We start from the raw sequence: 26,783 nt of genomic DNA on the forward strand, positions 1-26,783 counted from the left end.
TCTATAGTCCTATAACAGAGGTGACAGTGTCAGTGGATAATGATCTACATTTCAGTCTGTCCATCCTTCAGGCTAATGTACGGCTTCATTACAGGAACACAATACATGGCTCATATGAGCTCTCCTGTTGTTGTGATTTATGAACTTCTGGTAACAGAGGTGGACAAGAGATGCATAAATATTTACCAACTGCCTGAGGAATGTGAGTTTTCAACAACATGAGGCTGAGTGAACAAAGAATCTATTCTCTACTGTTTATGTCTAGAAACATTATTTCCATTAATAAAACACACACGCACACACACGCACACACACGCGCACGCACGCACGCGCACACACGCACACACACACGCACACACACACACACACACACAGACAGACAAAAATGACAGACAGACAGAAAGACAGACACACACAAACACACACACACTCACACACATACGCACACACACGCGCACACACGCACACTCGCACACACTCGCACACACACACACCTGTCTGTGGTCTCCAGTGCTCGAGCGAGGGTAAGCAGAGGTTTTTTGATCTTTTTTCTCAGGTTGTGTTGCAGGAGGGGTAAACAGGTGTTCCATTGAGCCGCACACACCGCCTGGATCACCCGAGCATCTCTCTCTCTCATCGCAGCCTGCACTAATGCATCCAATCGAACTACAACACTCAACTGTATCTGCATCTGCAAGAGACCAGAGACACAACCTGATTGATCTGATCAGTAAAAATATTAACATTCTACTCAAAACAACATTCGATATCTGAAAGCAGAGCACCAGAACGAAATATTAAGTCTTGTGGGTATCACAGAGATAATGTGAAGCAGCACCTCCACACTGGATCTGGAGGAGTTCTTGTTAAGGTCGATCTCACACTGCACACACTCCATCATTATACGCTGACTGACCTTCAGGAGAAGAACGACAGGAGAGCTTCGTGTTTACAGGAATGAGAATGGAGGAAAGATGGTGTGAGTAAAGATGTGCTTACAGTAACGTCTGTGTTTCTGAGCTCCGTCAGACAGTCACACGCCACCTGATGCTGGTCTAACCGCAGGGACACCAAAGACAGTTCCAACAACAATTCAATCCTGTGTCCAGAGAATAAAACAATCACAGCAAACAGGGTTGAATGCAGAGTTAGTCTCTCTAAAATGAGAATATTGTTGAGGTGTTTTGCTGTCAGATGTGTTTCATGTTGGGTGCACCTGTCAGCCAGTGACATATAAGAACTTTGGTCCAAAACAGAGTGGACAGTGTCGGGTGGAGGACTGGAGCTCTGGGCATCAGGTGGAGGACTGGAGCTCTGGGCGTCAGGTGGAGGACTGGAGTTCTGGGCGTCAGGTGGAGGACTGGAGCTCTGGGCATCAGGTGGAGGACTGGAGTTCTGGGCGTCAGGTGGAGGACTGGAGCGCTGGGCGTCAGGTGGAGGACTGGAGCGCTGGGCGTCAGGTGGAGGACTGGAGCGCTGGGCGTCAGCGCTCTGTTTTTCAGGTGAAGGACTTGAGCTCTGGGCATCAGCGCTCTGTTTTTCAGGTGAAGGACTGGAGCTCTGGGCGTCAGGTGGAGGACTGGAGTTCTGGGCGTCAGGTGGAGGACTGGAGTTCTGGGCATCAGGTGGAGGACTGGAGCGCTGGGCGTCTACGCTCTGTTTTTCAGGTGGCGGACTGGAGCTCTGCGCGTCAGCGCTCTGTTTTTCAGGTGGCGGACTGGAGCTCTGGGCATCAGCGCTCTGTTTTTCAGGTGAAGGACTGGAGCTCTGGGCGTCAGGTGGAGGACAGGAGCTCTGTGCATTTTGTGATGTCAGCAGATGGAAAGTTTCCTTTAGTATGTCAAAGTGATCTCTTATTTCATTAACTTCAATCATACTGTGGAGAAGATTTAAACACAAACACTCAGTACAGAGTCCCAGACACACACTGCTCATTCATGAGACAGTCACAAGCAGTAATGCTGTTTAACATATCGTCGCTTTAGAATGATTAGGTTCTACCTGACATTTCAATATTGAGTTATTCACATATTCTGATTCTGTAACAACTTATTTACATTATGTCATGTTTTTTTTTTTAAATGTGTACATTTTTGGGACTTTTTGTAAGAAAAACAAAAAGGTTCTATCTACAAAGTCGAATTATAATTTGGTTCCATAAGATTCTGTCTGCGAGCCAATCGGCACATTGCATGCACACAAGAGGACCAATCAGGATCAGCTTTCTTTGTCACGTGACCGGACTCCTCAGTGACAGTGGGGAAACAGTGTAACGCAAAACAATGTTAAAAAGAAACCTTAAAGGGATAGTTCACCCAAAAAATGATCATCATTTACTCACCCTCATGTTATTTTATACCTGTTTAAATTACTATAGATATTTGGAAGAACGTTAGCAATTTTCAATTCCGAGACATCATTGATTACCACAGTAGGAAAAATAAATGGAAGTCAAAGCAGCCATGTTTGTTTTCCTAAATTCTTCAAAATATCTCATTTTGTGTTTAACAGAACAAAAAATATACATCTTTTTTTTTCTCTACTACGGTAATGGATGATGTCTTGGAACTGAAAATTGTGAACATTCTTCCAAATATCTTTCTTTGTGTTCAACAGAACAAAGAAATGTATACAGATTTGAAACAGTTCTTACACGTACAAAAAAGTCTGAACATATTAGCCCGGTTCTGTCAACCTTGCACTGGTTACCTACAAAGCATCGCGTTAACTTTAAAATCTTGCTTATTACCTATAAAGCCCTACATGGTTTAGCTCCTCAGTACTTGAATGAACTCCTTTTGTATTACAGTCCTTCACGTGCATTACGCTCTCAGGCGTCCTGTCAGTTGGTAATACCTAGAATTTCAAAATCAAGTGCAGGTGGTAGATCCTTTTCCTATCTAGCGCCTAAACTTTGGAATAGTCTTCCCTGCACTGTCCGGGGGGCAGACACACTCTGTCAGTTTAAATCTAGACTAAAGACGCATCTTTTTAATCTTGCACACACTACACTTCCATAATATAAATCATCTGAGGGTTTAAGCGCGATTTTTACTTCTGTGTAGGACCTACGGCGTAGCCTATGTACGTAGACGACGCCGTCGTGAACATTTATGGTTCTGCGTTGAGAGTATGCGTCGTACTGCAATTACACCGCTGAAACGCTAGTTGGCTCTTTTTGTTTTCACGGGTTTGCTCTTCTTCGCCGATGTTTTGTGTGTATGCTAGTGTTTGCAAAGACAATGGAAGCTGATCGCATCTTAATGGAGTTGGAGCTGATCGAAACAGAAAAATGTGTAATCCGTTATATTATTAACCTTTCTTTCATGTTAGAAGTTAAACAGATGTTATATTAAACTTAAGTCTTGTCCACATTTTGGATTTTTATGTGTTTTCATTTAGAATTAAAAAATTAAAAAAAATTGTTGAAAAAAAGTATACTTTTCAAAGGGGTGTACTCATTTACACAGAGCACATACATAGATGTCAAAACTGTGTATTGAAATGATAGCCTGATAGAATATCATATTTTGTCATGGACAACTCACCCTATTAATTGTTTAGTTAAAAATGAAACGAAATGCAACCAAGATCTGGAAGTGTCACAATTTTGTTCTTTATTTGCAAAAGAGTCAAAGAACAGAATATGTAAAAGTGCAAACTATGTATAGATGAGTATACAATGCAATATTAACACAAATATAAAACTTTCAAAAAACTAGTAACAATAAAAGGTAAAAAAATAAATAAAACTATAAAGCCAATAAAGTGCAAAAGATCGTGCACAGTGTTTATAAAGTGCGCAGTTCTTCATGTCTTTTGCTGACACTCTTCCAAACCGATGTTAGAGGAAATCTCTCTCCAAGAATTCGCCGCCATCTGACAGTCTTTATAGTCCGCCGAAGAGGAGTCATACAGATGCGTGCATTTCCGAACCTCTTCAATCAGACACTCAGTACTTGTTCGATGCTCGCCATGTTGTTCTTTTGTGGACTCTGAACTTGCCGGAAGAAGACGCCAGAAATGCGTAGAAGGAAGTACGATGCTGCCAAACCGACCAATCACAGCGCTTGCGGTCCACGTAGGGTCCGCGTTGAGTTGACGCGTTGTTACATTTTTGGAGAGGTGCCCGTCAGGCTACGGCGTAGGGTACGCACAGGGTATGCGGCTCTGCGTAGGCTACGCCGTCCTACGCAGAACCATAAATTGGCCTTTAGGCTGCATTAGTTAGATCAACCGGAACCAAAAACACAACTGATGTACTTGTTGCATCAAAGAGTACAGAACAGTACTCTACTCTCAGCCAGTCTTGTCTCATTGTTCCAAGGTTACCACAGCGAGCAGGATTCAGTTCATGGCCTGACCTGATGGTAGAGCGGAGACCTGACAAGAGCTGAGATGATAGAGCTGGATAAAGAAGGACGCGGTCACCTGACACGTCCTCACCACAAAACTTCAAATGCTATTAGATTATTAATGATAATCTTAAACTATAATTTATTTTATTATTAAGTTTATTTATTTTATTTAGCCTTGTTGTGCAAGTTCTCTGGAGCTTGTGCAGAGGCAGCAGCTTTTGCCAGAGGGGAACTGGAATCCCCTGGTTGGGCCTGGGTTCTCCTGAGGTTTTTTTTCTCGATTAGAGTTTTGGGTTCCTCGCCACCGTTTGCATACTGTTTTTGCACTATCTGCCTGACCGGGGGGGCTGCTTTAGAATCTTAAAGTTTTACTTAATTAATATTGCATATAGGGTGTGTGTGTGTGTGTGTGTGTGTGTGTGTGTGTGTGTGTGTGTGTGTGCGTGCGTGCATGTCTGTGTGTGCTGCGCGTACTTGTCTGTGTACGTGTGTGTGCGTGCGTGTGTGTGTGTGTGTCTATGTGTGTTAGTACGTGTGCATATTGTGTGTGTGGAGTGTTTTGTATGTGGGTATGTCTGTCTTCTGTGTTTTCACCTTTTTCTTGTTTTTGCAGGTACAACTTTAATTGTTTTGCTTATAGTCAATGTGTCTTATGTACAGCTGCTTTGTAACAATGAAAATTGTAAAAAGTGCTGTATAAATAAAGTTGAGTTGAGTTGAGAGTTGAAACAACCCGAGGGTGAGTAAATGATGACAGAATTTTCATTTTTGGGTGAACTGTCCCTTTAAGGTTGACTGTTTTATTGATACACAATTTTTTCTGTTTAGTTTTAGGTTTTGTAGAGGAGTTTATTTTTATATTTACAGACACAACACTAGCCAGCAGCCCTAGCTTCCTATTTCCTGTGTTTACATAGACTCTCATAATGCGATTAATGCCTTACATGTTACAATATAAAGCCCTAAAGGCCAAATAGACAACAATGTCAACAGTCTTAATTACAACAATAAACATGATCATGTTATTTCAGCCATACTCATCTCTAGAATTAATTTGATCTGTCCTACCCTCTGTGGAATAAAGTCTAGGTCAGATCACAGTAGCTGCAGAAACTTAACGGTGCCTGAAATACTTTGTTAAATAACCCACCATTTAGTACTGCCTTTCATGCTTAACTTGGACAAAAAGTTATGCATCCTAAAATATGAAAGAAACGTCATAAAGAGCATGTAAATGTTACTTTTTTGTCCATGTCAACACATTACTACAGCACTAATTTCATGATTTAACAAAAATCATAAGTAAATTGATTGTGTTGCTTGAAAATGTATTGCTTTAATGAATGTTTTGCAGACAGAACCTTATAATTCTGAACAGAAAGTGATTTTTTTAGAAACATTTCATAAAATGTTGATATTGTACATTTAGAATTCATTTAAGGTATTTTTCTTGTACAGTATGAAAGAGATTTGTTCCCCATCTCATTTTTGCCTCATAAAAAGCAAAAACCTTGAAGCTTAATATCTCAAAACTCAGAATAATAATAAGGTTCTATCTGCGTTCTAAGGCGACCATACGTGCTTATAAACTTAGACAGCATCACCATTAACAGAATGTACTTACCGTTTAAGCTTTTGAATGTTGTAAATGACAAGGAGTTTTGTATCGTTATGTTTCATCACGTCGTCCTCATCTATGAGGTTGTGTCGGACCTGAGGACAGATGAAATGCAGAAAGGTAAGAGTCAGCTGGTGCATGAGGAGATTCATGTGCAGTATGTGAGTGACAGACAGATGTACCTGTATAGAGAACAGTCTGGGATAAACCTCGGCTTTATGTGATGCTATCAAATCTGAGGTGACCTTCACCAAAGCAGCTGCTTCCGGCTCTTTCCCAGCATCAAACAGACATTCAACAAGATGTCTGAATATAAAACAACATATAAAACACGAGCCTTCACTGCAGACCATAAGTCTTGTGCTTTATTATAACACACCTTTGCCTTCTTGAATTTACATTTACATTTCCAGCGTAACCTCAGCAGAGTCAAGGCAGTGAGCAATGACAAGAGTCGAATAACTCTGATTAAAGAAGAGTCTTCTGCGTGGAGCTCAGAGGGTCACACGGCCACAACAATAAAAGGATCCTAAAAGCCTCTGATCACTTCATAAGCATTTATAGTCTGCCAGTGTTATTTAACATTTCATGAATGAAATCACAGACGTGTGCAATAATGAGGAATTCTGCCCTCAAACATACTATAATAGAAAGTAATATTTTGCATTTTAGTTCTTTTTCTCTAAATTTCTCATTGCTATAATGCTTTTGGACGTGTGACTCTTTCCGTCACTATTTTTTATATATCCACCCAAAACTAACGGCTGGTCCTTCATGCTCACGTAAAATAATCGAATCGGTCTTTGACGTGTTTCTCACGTACGTGTGTTAAACAAATGAAATGTCCTAACGTTATAAATGCACGTACGTCATAAGTTCAGCCCTCCACGTGTGATCTGCATCCTGGACCTCCTCTAGAGCCTCGAGCACCTGTGTGAGAGAAGACACGAGGAGCTGACGCCGGCCGGGCATCAGGAACAACCGAACGCTCTGGAAGTACAACAGCGACGCGTTGAACACCAAGAAACCGTATCTGATGAAGCAAGAAAAAATGATCTGATTAATTATTCAAGTCATACTGCTGGAAAGATTTTCAGTACATCTCAATTTATACACAGATCTGAGAAACGCGGTGGACATCTAAAGAGGCTTTCAAAGAGCCACGGGAGTCCACGAGACACACAACTGTGAAAACTCCGCTCAAGACTCAAGACAGTCACTAATTTATCCACCGGAGAAAAGCATGAACGTTAGCAGAAAATGTCTGAGCAAAGCCTGAGAGCTTCTATAGAGTCTGTGGTCTGTGATGGATGTCTTATTCCTGACTCAATGACACGTGTACAGTAGAGAACATCATCTGACTGTCCTGTACGTAGGCATGGGCCGGAATGAGATTTTGACGGTATGGTAACCTTAAGCCACACTATCACGGTTTCACGCTATGGCAGTATTATGGTTGCACCTTTAAATGTCTGAGTAAAAAACATTGAACACAATAGATTTGATTTTTAAGCAACACAAAATATTTGGAACAATATTCAATTCAATGTTGACATTACGTTTCATCCTTTCTTTCCAATTACAGATACAAACCTGTGCTGACTAATAATCCCACCAAGGAAAGATTTAGAGTTTCAAATACAAGTAAATCTCTATAAACAGCCATCATCTTAAAGAAAAAACATAAAGATTTCCTTTCTATATCTGAGCACAAATGAATATTTGCATATATTAAAATGTTATCATGTCATCTTCTTATATGGGATTATATGTTGAAGCTCCAAAATGCACAAACATCCATCATCGAAATGACTCCACGGGGTTTATAAATGTGTCCGATTCAAATGTGCATATGCTTGAAGTTTACTTTTTTATATTTCACTAAACAAGCTCAAAATATAAATGGTTTTCTCTCACAAAAGTAATATTTGGCATCACAAGACATTTATTCATCCACTAACAAATTTACATTACTTTAAAGGGGTCATATGACACGGCTCAAAGGAATATTATGGTTTGTTTTAGATGTAATGTAATGTGTAAACATGATTTAAGGTTGATAAACGCTGTATTTTCCACACACCGTGCATGTTTGTATCTCCTCTTTGGTCCGCCTCTCTGAAACGCGCAGATTCTTTACAAAGCTCATGGCTCTGAAAAGCGAGGTGTGCTGTGATTGGCCAGTTCACCAGTGCGTAGTGATTGGTGGAATACTGCAAGCGTGTGAGGGAAATGTGACGCCTCTGACCATATTTGGAACATCAGGTTCCTCTTCAATTGTACTGACAGGTACGCCCACCTTACTTGTGTATACATTTGGGCGGTCTTAGTCAAATCAGACCACCAACTGATGTAGATTTGTGGGGGTGTGGCTACACGAGGCGCTTCAGACAGGTCTGGGTGAGCATTCGCTTTTACATAGAATGACTCTTTTGTTCCCACACTTTCATTTCTGCAATTATACGTGTCTAATACATGCATGGGCAACTTATAACACACCAAAGACACAGAAAAACACGTGTTCGCGCCATATGACCCCTTTAAAGGTGGATGTTTGCTCCCATACAGTATAATATATAGTATTTGGGATGACGTGAGGGTGAGTAAATGATGATTTTTTAGGTAATTTTCTCTGAAAGTGAAACAGAACATGGTTTGTAGATAAGCTACGGTTTGTTTTTTTGTTATTCTGAATCAAATTCAGAATCTAAGTCATTTTTCAGTATGAAACGAGTCAGTCTGGTGAGGACAGGAGATCATAGAGAAGCAGAAATCTGTTTGTTTCTGGATACTCCACCTGGGTTTGTGTTTGGCGATGTCGATAGCCTTCAGATAGCACATCACAGCTTTATCCAAGTCCTCCTGGAAATGAAACGATGATAAAAATAGACACAAAACAGATTTATCAGAAGCCGAGACAAGCTGTCTGTGGATTCCCCTGAGAATAATACTGTCAGGCCAATAAACACCGTATACATACTAATCTAACCACAGCAAAAAAATATTTGGTGTTACAAAGTGTTTGTGCTAGACAGTTGTGAGGGGTTGCCGAGGTGTTGCTATGTGGTTGCTAATGGGTTCTCAATGTTCTGGTGTGCTATGTTTCAAGGATGTATGATCTTCTGGTCTCTAGACACAATCAAAAATGATCATATTCCACCTCTCCTTAACAACCCGCACGATGTGAGGACGTCTCTATCACATCTGTAGCACAAACGCTGTGTATGTACGCTGAACTTAAAGTGACAGTTCAGTCGAAATTCAACATTTTTATCATTTATTATTTAACCCTCAAGTCATTCCAAACCTGTACAGTGTGACTTTCTTTTTTCAGTGAAACACAAAAGAAGATATTTTGAAGAATTGTTGATAATGTTGTTCCACAGAATAAAGAGGTTTTCAATCACATGAGAGTGACTCAATGATGTCACTGTCACTTTAAGCAGCATTGATTAATCCTCAGGATTCTGGGTTCAAACACTGAACACATCATGTTGATCAAGCTCAAGTAAATCAAGTTCTGTAAGTGGTGTTTCCTCTAAAATCTTATATTTGAACAGATCGCTGTGTAAAGATCCCAGCACCCGGTTTGAGCTTACCTCTGTAGTGATGTTGTGTTGGGAGATGAGCTGACCCTGACACAGATACGCACGACACAGAAACTGATTCACTGGAGGTTTGCCGTCCATAAACATCACAACGCAGTCCTGAGCGATCTCCCTACAGCCCAGCTGACAACACAACACAACACCACAAAATGAGAACTTAACGACCCATAAACACTGTTCCACAACACAACACAACCATGTCCGTTCCTTTTTGCAGATGTATTTTTATCGTGCATCTATCAAACATTGACAGAAGTGACACAGCCCAGCTTGTATCCCTGCTTGTAAAGTTGTATTTTACATACAGTACACTTCAAAAAATGACTTTCTTACTTGGTATGTCTGTCTTGTTTTCCTGGACAAATGTCTAAAAATTCTTGAAACAAGATGCATTTTCTTGATGAGCAAAATGACCCAAGAAAATACATCTTGTTTTTAGACCAAAAATATGAAATTTCAGCGAATTGGTGCTTAAAACAAGCTTAAAAAAATCAACCTTAATTCAAGACCCCATTGGCAGATTTTTTGCTTGTTTTAAGACAAAAATTATGAAATTTCAGTGAATTTGTGCTTAAAATAAGACTTATTTTCTGAGGTCATTTTGCTCATCAAGAAAATGCATCTTGATTCAAGAATTTTTAGACATTTGTAGTGGAAAACAGGACAGACATACCAAGTAAGAAAGTCATTTTTTGCAGTGTACATACAGATAAATACAGATTATTATATATATATATCTTTTTTTATATTTTTTAGTCTGTGTTAGTGTTATTTGTATGCACCATGGGTCTGAGTACATGAGGCAGAATTAACAATAAAGCAGACTTTGACGACACCTCAAACATGTTTCACTGAACGTTCTATTGACGGGTCGCTCGCACAGGCCAGTGAATTCAGCTCACCTCAGCGTACCAGTGTGTGTGTGTGTGTGTGTGTGTGTGTGTGTGTTATATTACAGTGAGCGTTACTAACTGATAGTCTGTGCTGTCTCATTGTGAATATGTGAAAGTATGAGGGTTAAACTGCACGGCTATCTGTTTAGACTTGTGCGCTTCACAACTCATCGAGTCTGCTCATCTGTTCTGCACTTTCTTCAGCTCTTCTGTTCTCAGCAAAACCAAGTGTGCGGCAACATAAGTGACTTCATTTTTCAGACGTGACATTTGAACTGACTCAGCATATGAGGGATGAATGACATGCATTGTGCCGTAACACAACTGTTCGTCTCCCTCTTCTGTGGGTGATACAGACATGTTAAAAGGTTTATCATCTTATCAACTTTGTGTCTGGCACCAGATGTTTCAAGTCTAGTCTGAATTTGAACAGCATCATTCACAGATCAACAGCACATTTTGCTCATATACAGAGATGGCCTTCCTTCGTTGTTACAATAATCCTGTGCTACACAAAAGAAGTGACGAGGCAAAATCTTGAGTAGATTCTATGATTCTAAACTCCTGCTAATGTTTCACCGCATTACAATGAGTGAACCCCCAAATCACATCATTATACCTCCTCACCTGCAGAGACACTTCAGCACACAGCACACACAGCTCATAGTGAACTGATCCAGAGTCAGACCCTCCAATCAACTCTTGTGCTTTCTTCAGAGACACAACATCTGAACACAACACAGAAATATTACACACCACCTGAACACACACACAACACAGAAATATTACATGTGAACACATGAAGGTTATTTTCACACGACTTGACAGCAGTATCATTTAACGACAATAACTGAATTTTTAACATTTATTAAAAAAACACGTGGTACCTTTATTTTTCTGAGCCTTTGATAAATGATGACGAATGCGAAGATCCATGTAGACAAGTTCACATCACGTTCGAATTAGTCATTTAAATTCAATTTGTTCCTTTTAAAACAATTCAGAACTTTTATAGGCAACAAATTCGGTAATGTATGAAAACACACAAATTATATTACTCATTTAATTGCTGATATTTCGAGTTCAGGCGGTTAGCAAAGTGTTGAAGCAGCGAGAGTTTGGGAGCGTTGCCTAGGAAACCAAAGCTCTACGGGAAGCGCGTAGGGTCAAACTGTCCCTCCGAGAAAAACAAGATTTTTCCTGCTGTTGTTTTAACGTTGTACATTTCACATATATGATACGTTATTTAGGTATCACTTATTAAAATTGCCTTTTTATATTATTCATTCTACTTTAAATACAGGGAGACAGACGTGAAAAGTCAAACAAGCGAGCAAGTAACATTTATAAGGCATGAACCTAAATTCCCAAGTGAAACAGTCACACTTGTTTTAGTCACCTCGGATTTGGGTCTCGATTTAGTAACATTAAAAGTATTTAGCGTCCTAACAATAAAGGAGCACAGTTCCAAAAACATTTTTGGGTTAAGGTGGGAAATGTCTCAAATCCGAGTTCTGGAACCCAGCATTAATCTCAAACATTGCCGATGCTCCTTTTGTTGAAACTAGTAATTTTGTATTAGCACCTATTGTATTGCTCCAGTATAACATATCGCTTTATTGCTCCCTGAACTCTCTGTAAATCGCTTTGGATGAAAGGGTCTACTAAATGATTAAATGTAATGTAAATGTTCCTTGTTCTAGCAAGAATGTTTTTACTAAACGATGTATGTAGTATGCAAAGTATAATTAGTAAATTAACCCACATTCCACAACGCTAGGTGAGATAAACGTTTGTGTCTGAACTGTGACGTTACCGTGCAGATTTTCTCACAAATGTGACCGTCCAAAATCAAGCTGAGAGAATCTCATAAGAGGTGACGCTTAAACACAGTATTTATATGTTACACCTTTGCATTTTCTCTCGAATTGCATTATGTATTTGTAAAACGCTTTCTGTTTGTTTCAGAGTTTAGTTTCTTTTGCAAAAAAATTGCGATTGTTTGCAAAACGCTGGATTTGTTTGGTAAGTTTAGGCACAATTTTCGCTCCATAAAAAAAAGACTCGTGATATAACCAAATACAGTTAAAATCAGTGGTGTGTCAACATATATATATATATTTATATATATACAGTGTATACAATACACTTTTACAAATATTTATTGATTGCTTTTTCATTTGGAGAATGTCTTATATTGTGTATGTAGAGCATTACTCGAGTCACCAAAATCCTACACAGTAAAAATAAAAGGTGCCTCAAATATCCTGTTGTGTACTCAAAGAACCTTAAACTGTATTTTAAGTGCTCCAAAGCTCTTTTTCTCAATAAAAGGGTTATGGTGGAACCATCTATAGTCTTTGTGGTTCTTCCGGGAACCTAGAAGATTCTTGAATAACCCCATATTCAGTTGTGAAGTTCTGGAGTCACCTTTTCACTACACTGGGACCTCAAAGTGCTTTGTGGGTTATTGAAGGAACTCAAATTCTAAAAAATGGTTCTTGTAAGATCTGTAAACTTGTAAGTGGTTCCTGGAGAATCTCTCTTGTACAAGACAGTATCTAGAGGAACCCCACAAAATTCTGCATGAAATAGGGATTTTTAGTGTCTGATCATTTTGATGTTTTATGAGAATAAGAATAGTCCAAAGTTTGGTTTTTGGCCCCTGCTAAGTGAACACAATTTAAAATCATGCACGTGATTAGAAAAGGCTAAATGTTATTTTGAAAAATTTCAGCAAGCTTTTTAATTATTTTATATTTCTTACTATTTGTATTATATGATTAATTATATTATTATATTATAAATAAACATTTTTATTCTATAAGTAGATCCTAAGTCACTGAAATCTTTTGAAAATGTAAACGTTGTTGTGCTTTCCATCCAAACAAACTGCAGCTGCTTTTTGTTTTTTGTGCAGTCTCGCCCTCCACAGTACTGTGGCGCTGTTGGCCCAATGTCGCAGCTTCAAGGCATGTGCCATGTGGCGCTTTCGTTAGTATGTGTGTTTAACTTTTTCCAGCTCTGCGCAGATCGATCACCTTATGACAAAGAGCATGCGGACTTAGAATAACATCTCTAAAGCATACAGAGCAGTCAGTTCACAAATAGCTCTCACTGTGCTTTGATGTCGCCGATCCGTCTGCGATCAAACATCAGCGGCACGAGTGTTCACCGGTGGTGTTCCGCTCGCGCGACAGGCGGGAATTCAAAATAACGGATCGCAACAACCTCTCGACTGTCCCATTGGATGTAAGTAAAGTCAAAATATATAAATAACTTAAATATACTAACTTTATACTATTTATATAAATGTATACTCTGACACGTCTAATTGTATGGCCGCTTTTGGCTGTTTAAACCATTTATTTACACAGTGTAGGCAGCGCATATTTTAGCCGAGATGCTAACGAATATAAGTTAGGATGAAGCTAGTGGGGCTAACGTTAAATGCGTAACGGTAGTGTTAATGACAAACAATGACTTTTAGCCACTTTTAGCTATTATGTTCACTTTTAGTGAATGTATAGCTCTTTTTTTTTTTTAACTTATTGATGTTTGTGTTGAATGGTTTTCCCACCCTTGTTACATAAATTGTCTGTAATTAAATATTTGTATCATTCAGTTCTGTTTTTATCCTTTTAACTCAGAATTTTCAGTATTTTCCAGTTGAGCAGCAAAAAAATGTAAGTATTATATTTATTATGATATTTTCATTATTATGTTATTTGTTATATTTGCACATGTAATAATACTCATTGACAATGGAAAATCTGAATAAAGTGGATTATTACAGTTGTTGCTATAAATAGCCTATTGTACTCCTTAACCATAGACCAAAACAGTGACTTCCAGGCATTGTAATATTTTGTTTATTGTTACATTTGTAAACCAATTGTGATGTGCTAAATGATTAAATTTAATGTTTTATGAGACGTTATCTAAATCCCTCTTTTTGGTCTCCATGTCTTATTCGCAGGGGCAACCAAGGCCAACAGACCAGCCCACCCTATGCTCATCCTTGCACTGCCTGGGACACCTAAGGCCAACAGGCGCAGCTCCTGTTCTCTTTTTGCCATAAATACATATCTACTTTAGACAATGCAAAATTGTGAAATGTACTATAGAAATAATTTTACTTTGACTACATGGATCCTCACACCACCTGGTAATAGCAGGAAACCCATTTGGAGAGAACAGCATTGTTTTCTCTAGCTCGCAAGGATTTGCTTTTGGCAAATTACAACTTTACCATGGGTGTAGGCCTTGCTATGAGAGACTACTTTTTTGCTGGACTTTTTTACAATTGTACATTTGTACAAAGTACACGTAAAAAATGATTTTTTGAGTTTGTAAATAAAGCTAGCATTACTTGAGTATGTTTTACAAGCAAGTTGATTTTGTCTTCTACTTTAAAAGTCGCGTTTAATTCAATGTGTTACTTGAGGTTCTTTGTAATTATTTGTGCTCTAATACATAAGTAATTTAAATGAAAATGCCAAGTAATATTACTTGGTGTTTTGTCATTAAATTAAGCGATGTATAAAACTGATGAACGCAAGTAAATTATACTCCACACAGCCATATAATAGTGCGCTGCCCACTTCGGACATTACAACTGGCGCGAGAGCCTAGGAAAGCTTGCGCCATCGAACATTTTTTTCAGGCCTGAGGGGATTAAACTATGGTAAGTCATTAAATGTTTTTTTTTAATTCATGTAGTAACTTTGCAGCATAGTGCAGCGTTAATAAACTTTATTTTCGCTGGTTTGTTTGAGTTCGAGTTCTTGTTATGAGTCTCGGTATTGCTAACATTTCTGGACAACGTTTGCAAACGCGGTTGTTTTTTATTATGCACATGGATAATAGAATTAACGTGATGCTAAATTAAGCTATTAATATGTTGACAGTGTTCAGTTTGCTAAACGTAGTGTCAAGTCTCGTATGTCTAACATTACGTAACTTAGACAAATAACTTAACCATGTAATGCATATTCATAAAGTTAAATCAAGTTTATGCTCCGTATATAACCAATATGATATTGATAAACTTGCAGTAGCCTACTGTGTTAACTTACCCTTAGCTAACTCTGCCTTGCTAGCTCTGAACTGGCTTGTTGTTACAGATAGAATGGTGGATCTTGAACTAATTTGTTCTAACGTTTAAAAATTGGTATAACGTTAGCCTATGTTCAATGCATTAAGGTCAATAATTCATTTGAATTATTAATGACAAATAATCTAATTGTGGCATTAACATCCATGTTCATCTGTTCCACAGGTATTGGACTCACCATTCTCACCAATAAAACATTTTTAACTGATGCCAGAGGAAATGTGAAGGTGGTTTAATGGATCTGAATTGATTTATTTGATTACCTTTTTTATTTGTTTCTCTGTTTTTTAAATAAGCTGTTAAATATTTGAATTCAAACACTGAATAAAAGTATTTTTGTGAAATACCTGTCAGCGTTTTTGGTCTTCAGATACATTTTACTTAACACATATTAATACCTCATATGATTTCAAGTAATATTTACAAAAAACAACAAAGTAAAGACTACTGAGGAAAAGATAACTAGGACTCTTGTTAAGAAATATTAAGTATATTTAGAAGCATTACTTAAATAAAATTTACAAACAAAGGATGAGTAAAATTTACTTGACCCCGTACTTGGGAATTTCTAGTAAAAACTACTTATACATGGGTTTAGCATTTACTTGGACAGTTCTGATCAATTTACTAACATTTCCTGAGTGGAAAACCTTGCCTAGCTTTTTTCAAGTAAACTTCACTCCAATTTTTTTCAGTGTACCTGAAATATTTCTGTATGTACAGTATATTTAAAATTAAGGCAAATTATTTGGTTAGTTTTGTTAAGATAAAGACTTTTCATTTATAACAATATCACCAACACAATATTAATTATACATGTGATTTCATGAATTTAGGATGGTAATGTTCAATATTGACCATTCTGTAAATATTTATTCAATGTAAATTGTTGTTGTTTATCAATAAACTTGTATTTGATTTAGTATTTCTGCTTATTAAAATATTGTGAATAGCAAATATAAACTGTGAAATGGTGCCTTGAAGCACCCAAGATGGTTCCAGACCATTTTAATAAAAGGGATCCCCAAGAAGCCTTGGAGGGTTCCTCAGAGAACCGCCCTTCATGAAGCGGTGCCTTGAGTTTCCCCTGAGGGTTCCGCCGGCGTGGCAATGTGAAGAACCCCAAATGGTTCCTCAAAGTACCTTTAATTTTTACAGTGTAGAATCAAGTTTCATGTTAGTACTTGAATTTGATCAATAGTATAACTAAGTTGAATAAATCACTTTTCATGTACTGTACTGAATAAGTACAATGGCGGTACAATTGTGTGATTGATGTGGCAGTGGATTTCTCCATAACAGCAGTGAAAACTCGCTTCAGAAATCACAGGTGTGACTGACGCCAACATCATAACGTTTAGTTCTGTACTATTAACAAAGACTTCAAGATGTTTAGTTTTGATTGGTTCAGTAATTGTTCTCAGTTGTTTTGTAATATTTCAGCGTTGCATTGTATTTCCCAACAGCTATTGAGTCAATTACAGTTAGCTTGTTAGTTTGCAATTGGCTTGTAAATTGGTTGGCAATTCACATCAAACGTGTTCTTTTGGGGATGAAGTCGCTGCATGAGGCCGTGTTTAGTTAATATGGTGATTTTCTCTTTGACAGGCTTCTGCTCACCAGCTGTGAAATCGGCTCAGAAAAGCAGAAACCCAGCAGGCCCCGTACACACACAGCACGACTCTCCCATCAAATACTGAGCTGACACACTCAAACGCATTTGTTTTGTTATTGCATCAGCTTTGCAGAATATTTTAGGCCTTCAGACCTCAAGAAGATAAAGAACGGAATATATTAGCAATTAGTAAAGTAATGTGTGTTGTTTAAATATTTAATTCTGCACTAAAGGCCCTGTTACATACTTGTGTGTTGCATTACCTTTTTCTAAAAGTCTTCAGCTCATTGACAATGAAGATGAACAAAAATAAACAGACTTAAATGAAGCAGAATTACTTACACCAGCATCTCTTTCATCACACATAGTGTGTGTATGTGTTCATGTTTGTATATCCCGGTGGGGACCTAAACCTGAATGCACACAACACATGGGGACTCGTGTCACCGTGGGGACCAAAATTGAGGTCCTCATGGGCAAACAAGCTAATAAATTGTACAGAACAATATTTTTTAAAAATCTAAAAATGCAAAAAGTGTTCTATGATCTTTAGGTTTAGGGATAGGGTTAGGGATAGAATATACAGTTTGTACAGTATAAAAACATTACGCCTATGGACTGTCCCCACGGAGATAATAAACCAGACATGTGTGTGTGTGTGTGTGAGAATTTGGTGTTCTGGGATATACTGTAACAGCAGCTGTATTTATTTTGCAGGTTTCTTATAACGTCTGTCTGACAGAAAGCAGCAGATTTTAATCAGACTTGATTTAGCAGTAGATGAAAACTCAAAACATCAATTGATTCTTATGGATTGACATATTTACTCAAACCTGTGACTGAACATTCTGAACACAACTCAAGTGATTAATCCAAGGATTATTTGCTGTAAAAAGGCCAGTTTCGGTCTGATCATTCATGTAAGATTTTTGTAGTAGATGTGTGACACTTGTCTACACTGTCATGTCTCAGGTTGTATTTGAACACATTGTTCTAGCAGTTTCTAACAGTCCATCTAAAGAAAACTCCATATTAATACAAATCTTTCAAAGAATTCACACCTTTTTCTGTGTGAAAATGAGGCCCGGTTTCACAGACAAGGCTTAAGGCTAGTCCCAGACTAAAATGAATGTGTGACCTGTCTTAACTTAAAGGTGCAGTGAACTAGGACCACAATTTTAACCCGAGCTTTTGTTATATAAGAGGGAATCGTATTCAAGCGAACATCCTGTAAGTGTCAGACCTGAAAACACCCTTGTTACTGAAATAACAACTGTTATTGACACGAGGCTCAGCGAACGCCAGGTCCTGGAAACACCGCCTCCACAGAAGAATATCAACGCCTACTTCTCTAGCCCCGCCCACTGGTTCGCGCATCACAGAACTGAACACAAGCTGCACGGAACCAGATACTAGAGCGAGTGTAAGCATCATGCCGTTAAAGATCGCAAAATATTGTGCAGTGTCTGGTTGTGGAAGAACACAGTCACTGCAGAACCTTCCTTCGGATTCCCACAGTAGGAATGCGTGCTTGAGTTCATTTTTAAAGACGTTCCAGCTCACGTGGGGAAAAAATTGAGCGTTTGTTCGCTTCATTTCAACGTGGATTCCTTGAACAAGTCTTTGCGGAGAGACTAAAATTAAACAGCAGTGCTGTGCCGTCAATGTCGGATTCGATAGGAATGGCGCAGCAATCTTATGCGAGTAAATCAGTCATATATCAATTTTCAAGGTTTTATCCACCGTTTGCGAATAATGGAGGCTGTTTTGAAATGTTTGGATATTATTTCTGGTGCTGGGTCATATCCATATCTGCCAACACTGTCGTTTTGGCCGGGAATCTACCATTTGTTTGTTTATCATGAAAACTATAACATTTGAGACCCGCGATCGCGGTGATCTTCCGTCCGGTTCGCGGGTCTTAAATGCTGACATGTACGGTCATATATTACTAAACACCATACAACTATAGGCTATACAGACTATACCCAAAGCCATCACATCCAGGAAATAAATCCGTAAATTTGAGTAAAATCACGTTACGCGTCTAACCAAATTCACAGAAGACTCCAACTAAGTCATCTACTCAAGCTGCTATCCAATCATAGCAGTGGGCGTTTACTTCCAAGTCTTCTATGCGGCCCGCCCATAAAAACCCAGCGTTTCTCCAGCCGGCCTCAAAACCAGGGTAGAAAATAGCCATTACTTATTGATTTTGAGGTTTTCGAATGTAAAAACCACACGAACGTCATAAATAGACATCAGACAATAGTATAAAACAATAAAAACGGCACAGTTCACTGCACCTTTAATATAACTTGCCCAGAAATAGCTTACAAATACATCGGTACCATTGTTTCGTCTCAAGATGCAAAAGTTAGCACCTAATAAACAAAATAAAGCCGACTGTGGCAAAAAATAAATAAAGCTTTGTGTGCTGTAGGGAACATGGGTTTCTGCCAAGTTTTGGTTCAGCAGGTAATCCTTTTCCTCATTACTCACGTTTACACTTCCATGGAAAATAGGACTTTAGTAGTTTACAAACTGTTAAAATACCTCGGTTTTCGGTGTCTAAACACTGACCCACTTTTACAAACATTATCATATGAGAAACAGCTGAATACAACATGCCTCGAAAGACTCTTGACTCAAAGACATGCAAACGTGATAAACAATATGATTGGGCACTTAAGTCTGACTTTGTCACTCACAATCTGTTTATTATGCAAGAACTACACACACACGCACGCACGCACGCGCTATTCACAAACACTAAACAAACTACATTCAGAGAGAATATCCAGCGGTGAGCAGTCCACACTGGCAAGGCCGTACCCATCATCTGGCATGTGCAAACGAACTCTGTGAACAATTCAGAGATGTTGGATCAAACATGACAAAACACAGACCGGATAAGATTAGGGAGGAGTCAAAATGTTTAAATGACACTTCAACACAGACATGCGACTTTAAGGCACATGTCTCACCTTGCCCCACATCTGCATTCACAACACAATCTGATCTTCAGTAAAAGACAGACAATCTCATTGGTATCTGCATAGTCACTTGGTTAAATGGACTCATTCATCGTCACGGCCAATGAACAACTACAGAATGACGGTCATCTTCACCCCAGCCCACCGTGATGCTCTGAATTCATCGGAAGGAAAAACACATATTTGTAAACAGACAGTCAACAGTGTGTGCTAGTCACTGCCAACATTAAATCTTTAGAAACCAGATGATAGAAAACACAAATCAGCATATATATTCTTATAAGCAACAAACACGCGTTGCTTATAAGCAATTCAGATTCTACAATCTATCAGTAACATCTTTCTGGACATTACAATTAAGACAGGTCATACAAATCAAGTAAATGATCCTTTACAACTAAATAAGAGCCAACTTACCAGTTAACAGCCAGACAAGCCCATGTGTTGTTTTAATCATACAGTCCTGCCCTAAATCTTCTCTTCTTTTATCCTCTGCTCGGTCTCATGAGCATCAGCTGATGTTAATTGTGAGTGTGAGGTCAGTGCCCGTATTGATCAAGCTTCTGAGGCCACGTTTACACGATGAAAAATGGAAAGGTTTCTCCTTTGCGTTTTTGAAAAGTTTCACGTACACATGACAGCGTTATCAAAACGGTCTGCATTTACACGGATCCAGGAAAACGGATAAAACGCTGTAGTATACACGCCAGGCCAGTGAGTGGCGATGTTGTTGTGTGAAGAAACAGGACGTGCCTTGACACATACACAGTTATGAGCCAAAAGTGCTTTTTAATACCGTTGGTCGACGTATGTGTGTTTAAAGTCTGGCGAATGTAATAGTGTGTCTCCGCTGGTCTTACATGGTGCAGCAAATACACATTTTGCTGGGGAAACGTTAATACATAGTCGAGCAGCGAGAACTCATAGTACGGGAAGCCGCCATATTGTTTTGGCTAATACTCGCGCGACTGAGCGCATAATACGCATGCGCGTGACGTCAAAGTTTTCAGAAAGTTCCATCTTGCAATTTAAACCGAGCTGACACTACTGGACTGTGAGACAACTTGAATTGCTATGGCGCTTAAACTACACAACAAAGTTCCTTCTCATCTGTCGTCGTCTTGTCATAGCTGCGCGCATACTACACAACACACCGCTGACGAGGTGCACACACCACAAAACATTCGGTGAAGAGGCGGTCCCGACCATCAGCGAAAATACGTTTAATTTCATCTTCCTTCCTTCGTTTATATCATCTGCACTGTGATTGGCTGGATTAGTTCCATGTGGTCGTTCAATCGCGCACACAACGATAATATCAAACAGGTTTGAAAATACAGTAGCGTCCGGGATAGCTCGAGACAGGTCCAGATCACGTTGCACACCTGCTTATACTTAACGAGCTTCGGCGACCGAAACGAGCGCCGATTTGGTCGCGAGCTGAAGGTTTTGTCGCAGACCTTGGAAATCTGTCCGCGACAGCAAAATCCAGCCAAAAGTCACGTAGTGTGAGCTTGCCATTGTAATTTCTAAAGTGAAGTGTAGGACTAACGCTGCCTCCCAAATCGCATACTCAATGGGTAGGTACTTTCAGTAGGTTCGTACTCAACAGGGCAAAATGGGTACGTACTGTTTTCCTTGAATGGATGTAGTGTATGCGATCAGCCGTTGTCCGCCATATTGATGATCTTCTTCTCCCTTTTAATGGCGGAGAGCAAATTATGTTTGTGGTGCATATCCGCCACCTACTGTACTGGAGTGTACATGACCAGCGATGAACCATGTGGCTAATAACAACAATTAAAGTTATGAGAGATAGGTGCATTAACATCAGTGATGCTAACTTTACCTTCCATGAGTTTTCCCAACATTTGCAACATGTTTGTAATGCCTTCACAAAGGAGACGTCGGGCAGCTGCTGGACGATCTCGCCTTAGGAGAGCACTGCTGATTTTATTGTCAAGGAATACAAGTATTATTGCTTATAAATTAAGTGTACCCTAGAAATGCATTGCTAGCCCACACCTACACTTGTGCACAATATTATTGATAAGTGCTGACCAAATGATATATTGTATTAAAATAGGCTACTAAATGTAATTGTATTGCCATATGCCATCTATGCATTAATACAGACTACAAAAGTGAAGTGACCTATTAGTCAGATATGCAGGTGGTAGATCCTTTTCCTATCTAGCGCCTAAACTTTGGAATAGTCTTCCCTGCACTGTCCGGGAGGCAGACACACTCTGTCAGTTTAAATCTAGACTAAAGACGCATCTTTTTAATCTTGCATACACTACTCTTCCATAATATAAATCTTCAGAGGGTTTAGGCTGCATTAGTTAGATCAACCGGAACCAAAAACACAACTGATGTACTTGTTGCATCAAAGAGTACAGAACAGTACTCTACTCTCAGCCAGTCTTGTCTCATTGTTCCAAGGTTACCACAGCGAGCAGGATGCAGTTCATGGCCTGACCTGATGGTAGAGCGGAGAATGGGAAGTGGGGACCTGACAAGAGCTGAGATGATAGAGCTGGATAAAGAAGGACGCGGTCTCTTGACATGTCTTCACCACAAAACTTCAAATGCTATTAGATTATTAATGATAATCTTAAACTATAATTTATTTTATTATTAAGTTTATTTATTTTATTTAGCCTTGTTGTGCAAGTTCTCTGGAGCTTGTGCAGAGGCAGCAGCTTTTGCCAGAGGGGAACTGGAATCCCCTGGTTGGGCCTGGGTTCTCCTGAGGTTTTTTTTCTCGATTAGAGTTTTGGGTTCCTCGCCACCGTTTGCATACTGTTTTTGCACTATCTGCCTGACCGGGGGGGCTGCTTTAGAATCTTAAAGTTTTACTTAATTAATATTGCATATAGGAATTTATAGTCTGTTATATTTGACCTGTGCTTCTCCTTTATCCTAAATGTGTGCTCTCACTGAGCGTGTGTGTGTGTGCGTATTTGTCTGTGTACGTACGTGTGTGTGTGTGTGTCTCTGTGTCTGTGTGTGTTGGTGTGTGTGTGTGTCTCTGTGTGTTGGTGTGTGTGCGTGTTGTGTGTGTGGAGTGTTTTGTGTGTGGGTGTGTCTGTCTCCTGTGTTTTCAACCTTTTCTTGTTTTTGCAGGTACAACTTTGATTGTTTTGCTTGTAGTCAATGTGTCTCATGTACAGCTGCTTTGTAACAATGAAAATTGTAAAAGCGCTATATAAATAAAGTTGAGTTGAGTTGAGATATGGTGACCCATACCCGAAATGTGACCTCTGCTTTTAACCCATCCAGAGAGTAGTGACCACACGCACAGCAAGTGGTGACCACACGTACACCCGGAGCAGTGGGCAGCTATCACTGCAGCGCCCGGGGAGCAAGTAGGGGTCAGGTGCCTTGCTCAAGGACACCTCAGTCGTTACCCGCCGGCCCTGGGAATCCAACCGGCAACCTTCTGGTCACGAGTCCCACTCTCTAACATTAGGCCACGACTGCGCATAAGCAGAGTAATGTTACGAGGTGTGTGGAAGACCCTTTCCCATCCACTGTAAAAGTTATGTCTGCGTTCACCCCTCGTTAACTAACGTTAGTTGTTTATGTTTCCTGCAGCGAAATGAAAGCACTTCACACCAATGACGTCATACTTTAGAACACGATCATGATGGTGTTGTAGCGCACAGAAACGTGTCATTCATGATGATGTGCTGTTTGATTTTCTGCACCTAGCTACAGAGAGCTGACGGTAGTTTTGAGCGGCCCGGGAAGACGACGGTCAGATGGACTTACTGTAGTTCAGCCTGTGTGTGTTATTCATTGTTCGGAGTTCTGATGAAACTAAAGTGTACCTAGAAGCTCTTTGTCGTTTTTCAGAATTATTAATTTAAAACATATTGTGGATGTGATAGAGGAACACGCACTCATGCACAGGAGTGACAGCGCTCGTGCTAATCAGAATGAATGGCAGGGAAACATAAAATCAAGTTATTCCTACTAAATAATGACTCAGCAGTTGATTGTGACATTTATTATATGGATTTGTGGCTGTTGTTGTCACTTTGAATTATAAATGTTGTAGATTGACCGATTAATGTGATATATAATATCTTGTATGCTTTTCTACATATTCTTTCTTAAAGGGGTGGTGCAACGGTGTGTCATGCATATGACTTCTTTAGAATGTTAAATGTGCTGTCTTCTCATGCTTAACATGGTCAACTTGTCAAAAAACCAGTTGGGCGTATGAACCAGTTGGGCGTATGAAAAAAGTTTCGTAACAATTTTTTGGGCGTATGAAAAAAGTTTCGTAACAATTTTTTGGGCGTATGAAAAAAGTTTCGTAACAATTTTTCTTAATCCCTTATTGGACAATTCTCCCGGAAAAGCACGCGGCAGCAAGGAGAGCAGGAGAAGGAGCATGCGCAGACGTCACTTTCACTTGTGTGCAGGAGAGAGAGAGAGAGAGAGCAGTTCAGGTGTTTGTTTGTTCACTGCATTTGGGTGATGAATGTTCTATAAATGCTGGATATAACGCTGGATTTGGAGATGGTTTGAAACTGATATATGGAACCGTCCCAGCGCTAAAAGATGCCGGACATGAACCGCATGCGGTGAGTGAAACTGATGTCTGTGTTTTGTTGGCAATGGGTGCGCAGTATGTGGTGCTTAGAGAGTGGCTATATAATTTTTTTATATATATTTATATATATCCTCATTGGAGGCTGAGCCCCCTCTAATATTGAAAACCTAGAATCGCCCTGGTTTGGCATAAAGCCTAGTACACAAGATTAATGTTTTATAAAGCTTTTTGTACTGTCCCGTAATGTATTACTACAGGGCTAGTCAAATGGTGGCCCGCGGGCCAAATGCGGCCCGTCAATCATCTTTAACTGGCTCGCCTTAACATTTCAAATAAGTGGAGAGACTTTAAGAACGGTGTGCTTTAAATGCACGTCCTCCTGAGACGCCACATCTTTAGAAGCCCAAAACGCTGCTACATTCAAAACGAAAGTAATTCCCGCGGCTCATAATGTTTTACCTCTTATGATTTCTGCAGTGCGCAGTGTACATGTTATAAGATAGTGATCAGTGACATCGTCGCTGAAAATACCCAAGTTCAGTGTCTATCTGTGTATATGGACGATCTGACCCACTTTTACACACAGTATGAAGATCATATCAGAAATGACAATATATTAGATGCCTTAGACTGGGACATTTTTTCATTAAAAAATCTGTACACTAGTCAAACAGACTTTATTTTTACTTAGAAAATGTTTCAGCCCAAAGAGCAAAACACGTAAATACTTGGTTATTTTTTCTCTCATACAGCAGCACACAGCTTCGCCTGGGTGACAAACTATGTGCATATTTACAGATGAACTGAGTTAATGTTACTGATAAAGGAAAGAGAAGCAGACACGTGATAATTGCTTTGTTCAGGTGTCAGCTGTAGTACGATCACGTGCTGCTTCTGGCTGCCGAGAGAGCTGCGCAAACTGCACTTGTGTCTTGACAGAACTAGAAGGAAGAAGACGCTTTTTGTTAAAAAGGCTACCGCTGTTAGCACTGCGATCCCTGATAATATATTTCTGTTTCTTGCCGAGATTGACACAGCACAGCAGCCAATCAGCGCCTGCGAATCTCCGTGCAGGGGAACGTCCCGCCCACAGAACTGAGTTGGAGATAAGCAGGAGCGCTGACGCAGAAGCGAACTTTCGCTGCTATTTTTCTGTTTGTTTACTTTAGCTTATGATTTCACGGGTGTTATTCGTTAATGGCATACAAACCACACGTACACCACGTGAACTAAATATTTGAGTTGTGGTGACGAAAATAAACGGGTTATTCCCAACCGACATCTAAGAATTAGTCTCTTACCGGACACCCTGTGGTGGGTTTCAATCTTACCAGAAGACACCCTAACTAGGAACGTGTCAATATAAGTTGAACAATTTTTTCATGGTCCTTCGAGCCGGATTTAGACTTACCGCAGGCTGAAAGAATGTCAACATATGTACAGGAAGAGCCAACTGAGCGCGTCAGAAGGAAGAGTGCCCTTCCCGCTCGATATGTAGATTATGATCTTACTGGCTTTGTCCAGCCTAAACTGTATCATGAACCCGTTTCACCACATACTCAAATACCATCTCATCTATACAAGGATGAAGATTACCAGGAGGGTGCTACAGGATTGAAATTACTGCAGCCTTTATGCGGAGAGCCTCATAGTCAAGATGAGTGGTCTGACACTGAACTAAGCAGGTCAGAGACCGACATACTTAAACAACGGAATGAGAGCCCTCGCTATACGCACCAGCACATGCATCAAAGTGTGCAGGTTGTCCAGCAGGAAAGGGAAGCATTGCAGCAGACAAACCAGCAGTATGCTCAGGAGCTCTCTGATTTGAAGCGGCAGATGCAGCAGCTGCAAATTCAGATGGACCACATTCCCATGCCTCGGGCAAGCTCTTACCAGCCTGTTCCTGCTCCTCGCCGTGGTAAAAATATACAGCCTGTTGAGAGGGACTTTAGCCCTGTCGCCGCACCACGTGTTAGACACTCCTCCAAACCTCACCCAACTGCCTCAAA

At 39.7% G+C, this 26,783-nt stretch overlaps 2 protein-coding genes and 1 long non-coding RNA gene across 3 annotated transcripts in view; 2 read left to right on the forward strand and 1 right to left on the reverse strand.

The window, feature by feature from the left end:
- LOC130558763 (cilia- and flagella-associated protein 46) overlaps positions 1 to 11,584 on the reverse strand; it is a 56,703-nt gene extending 45,119 nt beyond the window's left edge. The window contains exons 1-11 of the mRNA XM_057341365.1: positions 11,365 to 11,584; positions 11,105 to 11,205; positions 9,576 to 9,707; positions 8,774 to 8,838; positions 6,845 to 7,009; positions 6,159 to 6,282; positions 5,983 to 6,071; positions 1,217 to 1,876; positions 1,000 to 1,099; positions 839 to 916; positions 495 to 691 (exon numbers count right to left, since the gene is read on the reverse strand). Coding sequence (XP_057197348.1) covers positions 495 to 691; positions 839 to 916; positions 1,000 to 1,099; positions 1,217 to 1,876; positions 5,983 to 6,071; positions 6,159 to 6,282; positions 6,845 to 7,009; positions 8,774 to 8,838; positions 9,576 to 9,707; positions 11,105 to 11,205; positions 11,365 to 11,413 — 1,760 coding nt within the window. The 5' untranslated portion in view covers positions 11,414 to 11,584. The remainder of the gene's footprint in view (positions 1 to 494; positions 692 to 838; positions 917 to 999; positions 1,100 to 1,216; positions 1,877 to 5,982; positions 6,072 to 6,158; positions 6,283 to 6,844; positions 7,010 to 8,773; positions 8,839 to 9,575; positions 9,708 to 11,104; positions 11,206 to 11,364) is intronic.
- A 1,911-nt stretch (positions 11,585 to 13,495) lies between these two features.
- On the forward strand, positions 13,496 to 14,483 carry LOC130558920 (uncharacterized). Its single transcript, XR_008963519.1, has 3 exons — positions 13,496 to 13,729; positions 14,128 to 14,163; positions 14,457 to 14,483. It is a non-coding gene; the product is annotated as an uncharacterized LOC130558920 (long non-coding RNA).
- Positions 14,484 to 24,773: 10,290 nt separating this feature from the next.
- The window catches only part of LOC130558916 (gamma-aminobutyric acid receptor subunit pi), a 47,761-nt gene continuing 45,751 nt past the window's right edge, over positions 24,774 to 26,783 (forward strand). Inside the window, exon 1 of the mRNA XM_057341647.1 lies at positions 24,774 to 24,802. The gene's annotated coding sequence lies outside the window, so the exon portion shown is untranslated. The remainder of the gene's footprint in view (positions 24,803 to 26,783) is intronic.

Source organism: Triplophysa rosa, linkage group LG9 (genome assembly GCF_024868665.1).
Source record: "Triplophysa rosa linkage group LG9, Trosa_1v2, whole genome shotgun sequence".
Taxonomy (NCBI): Eukaryota; Metazoa; Chordata; class Actinopteri; order Cypriniformes; family Nemacheilidae; genus Triplophysa; species Triplophysa rosa.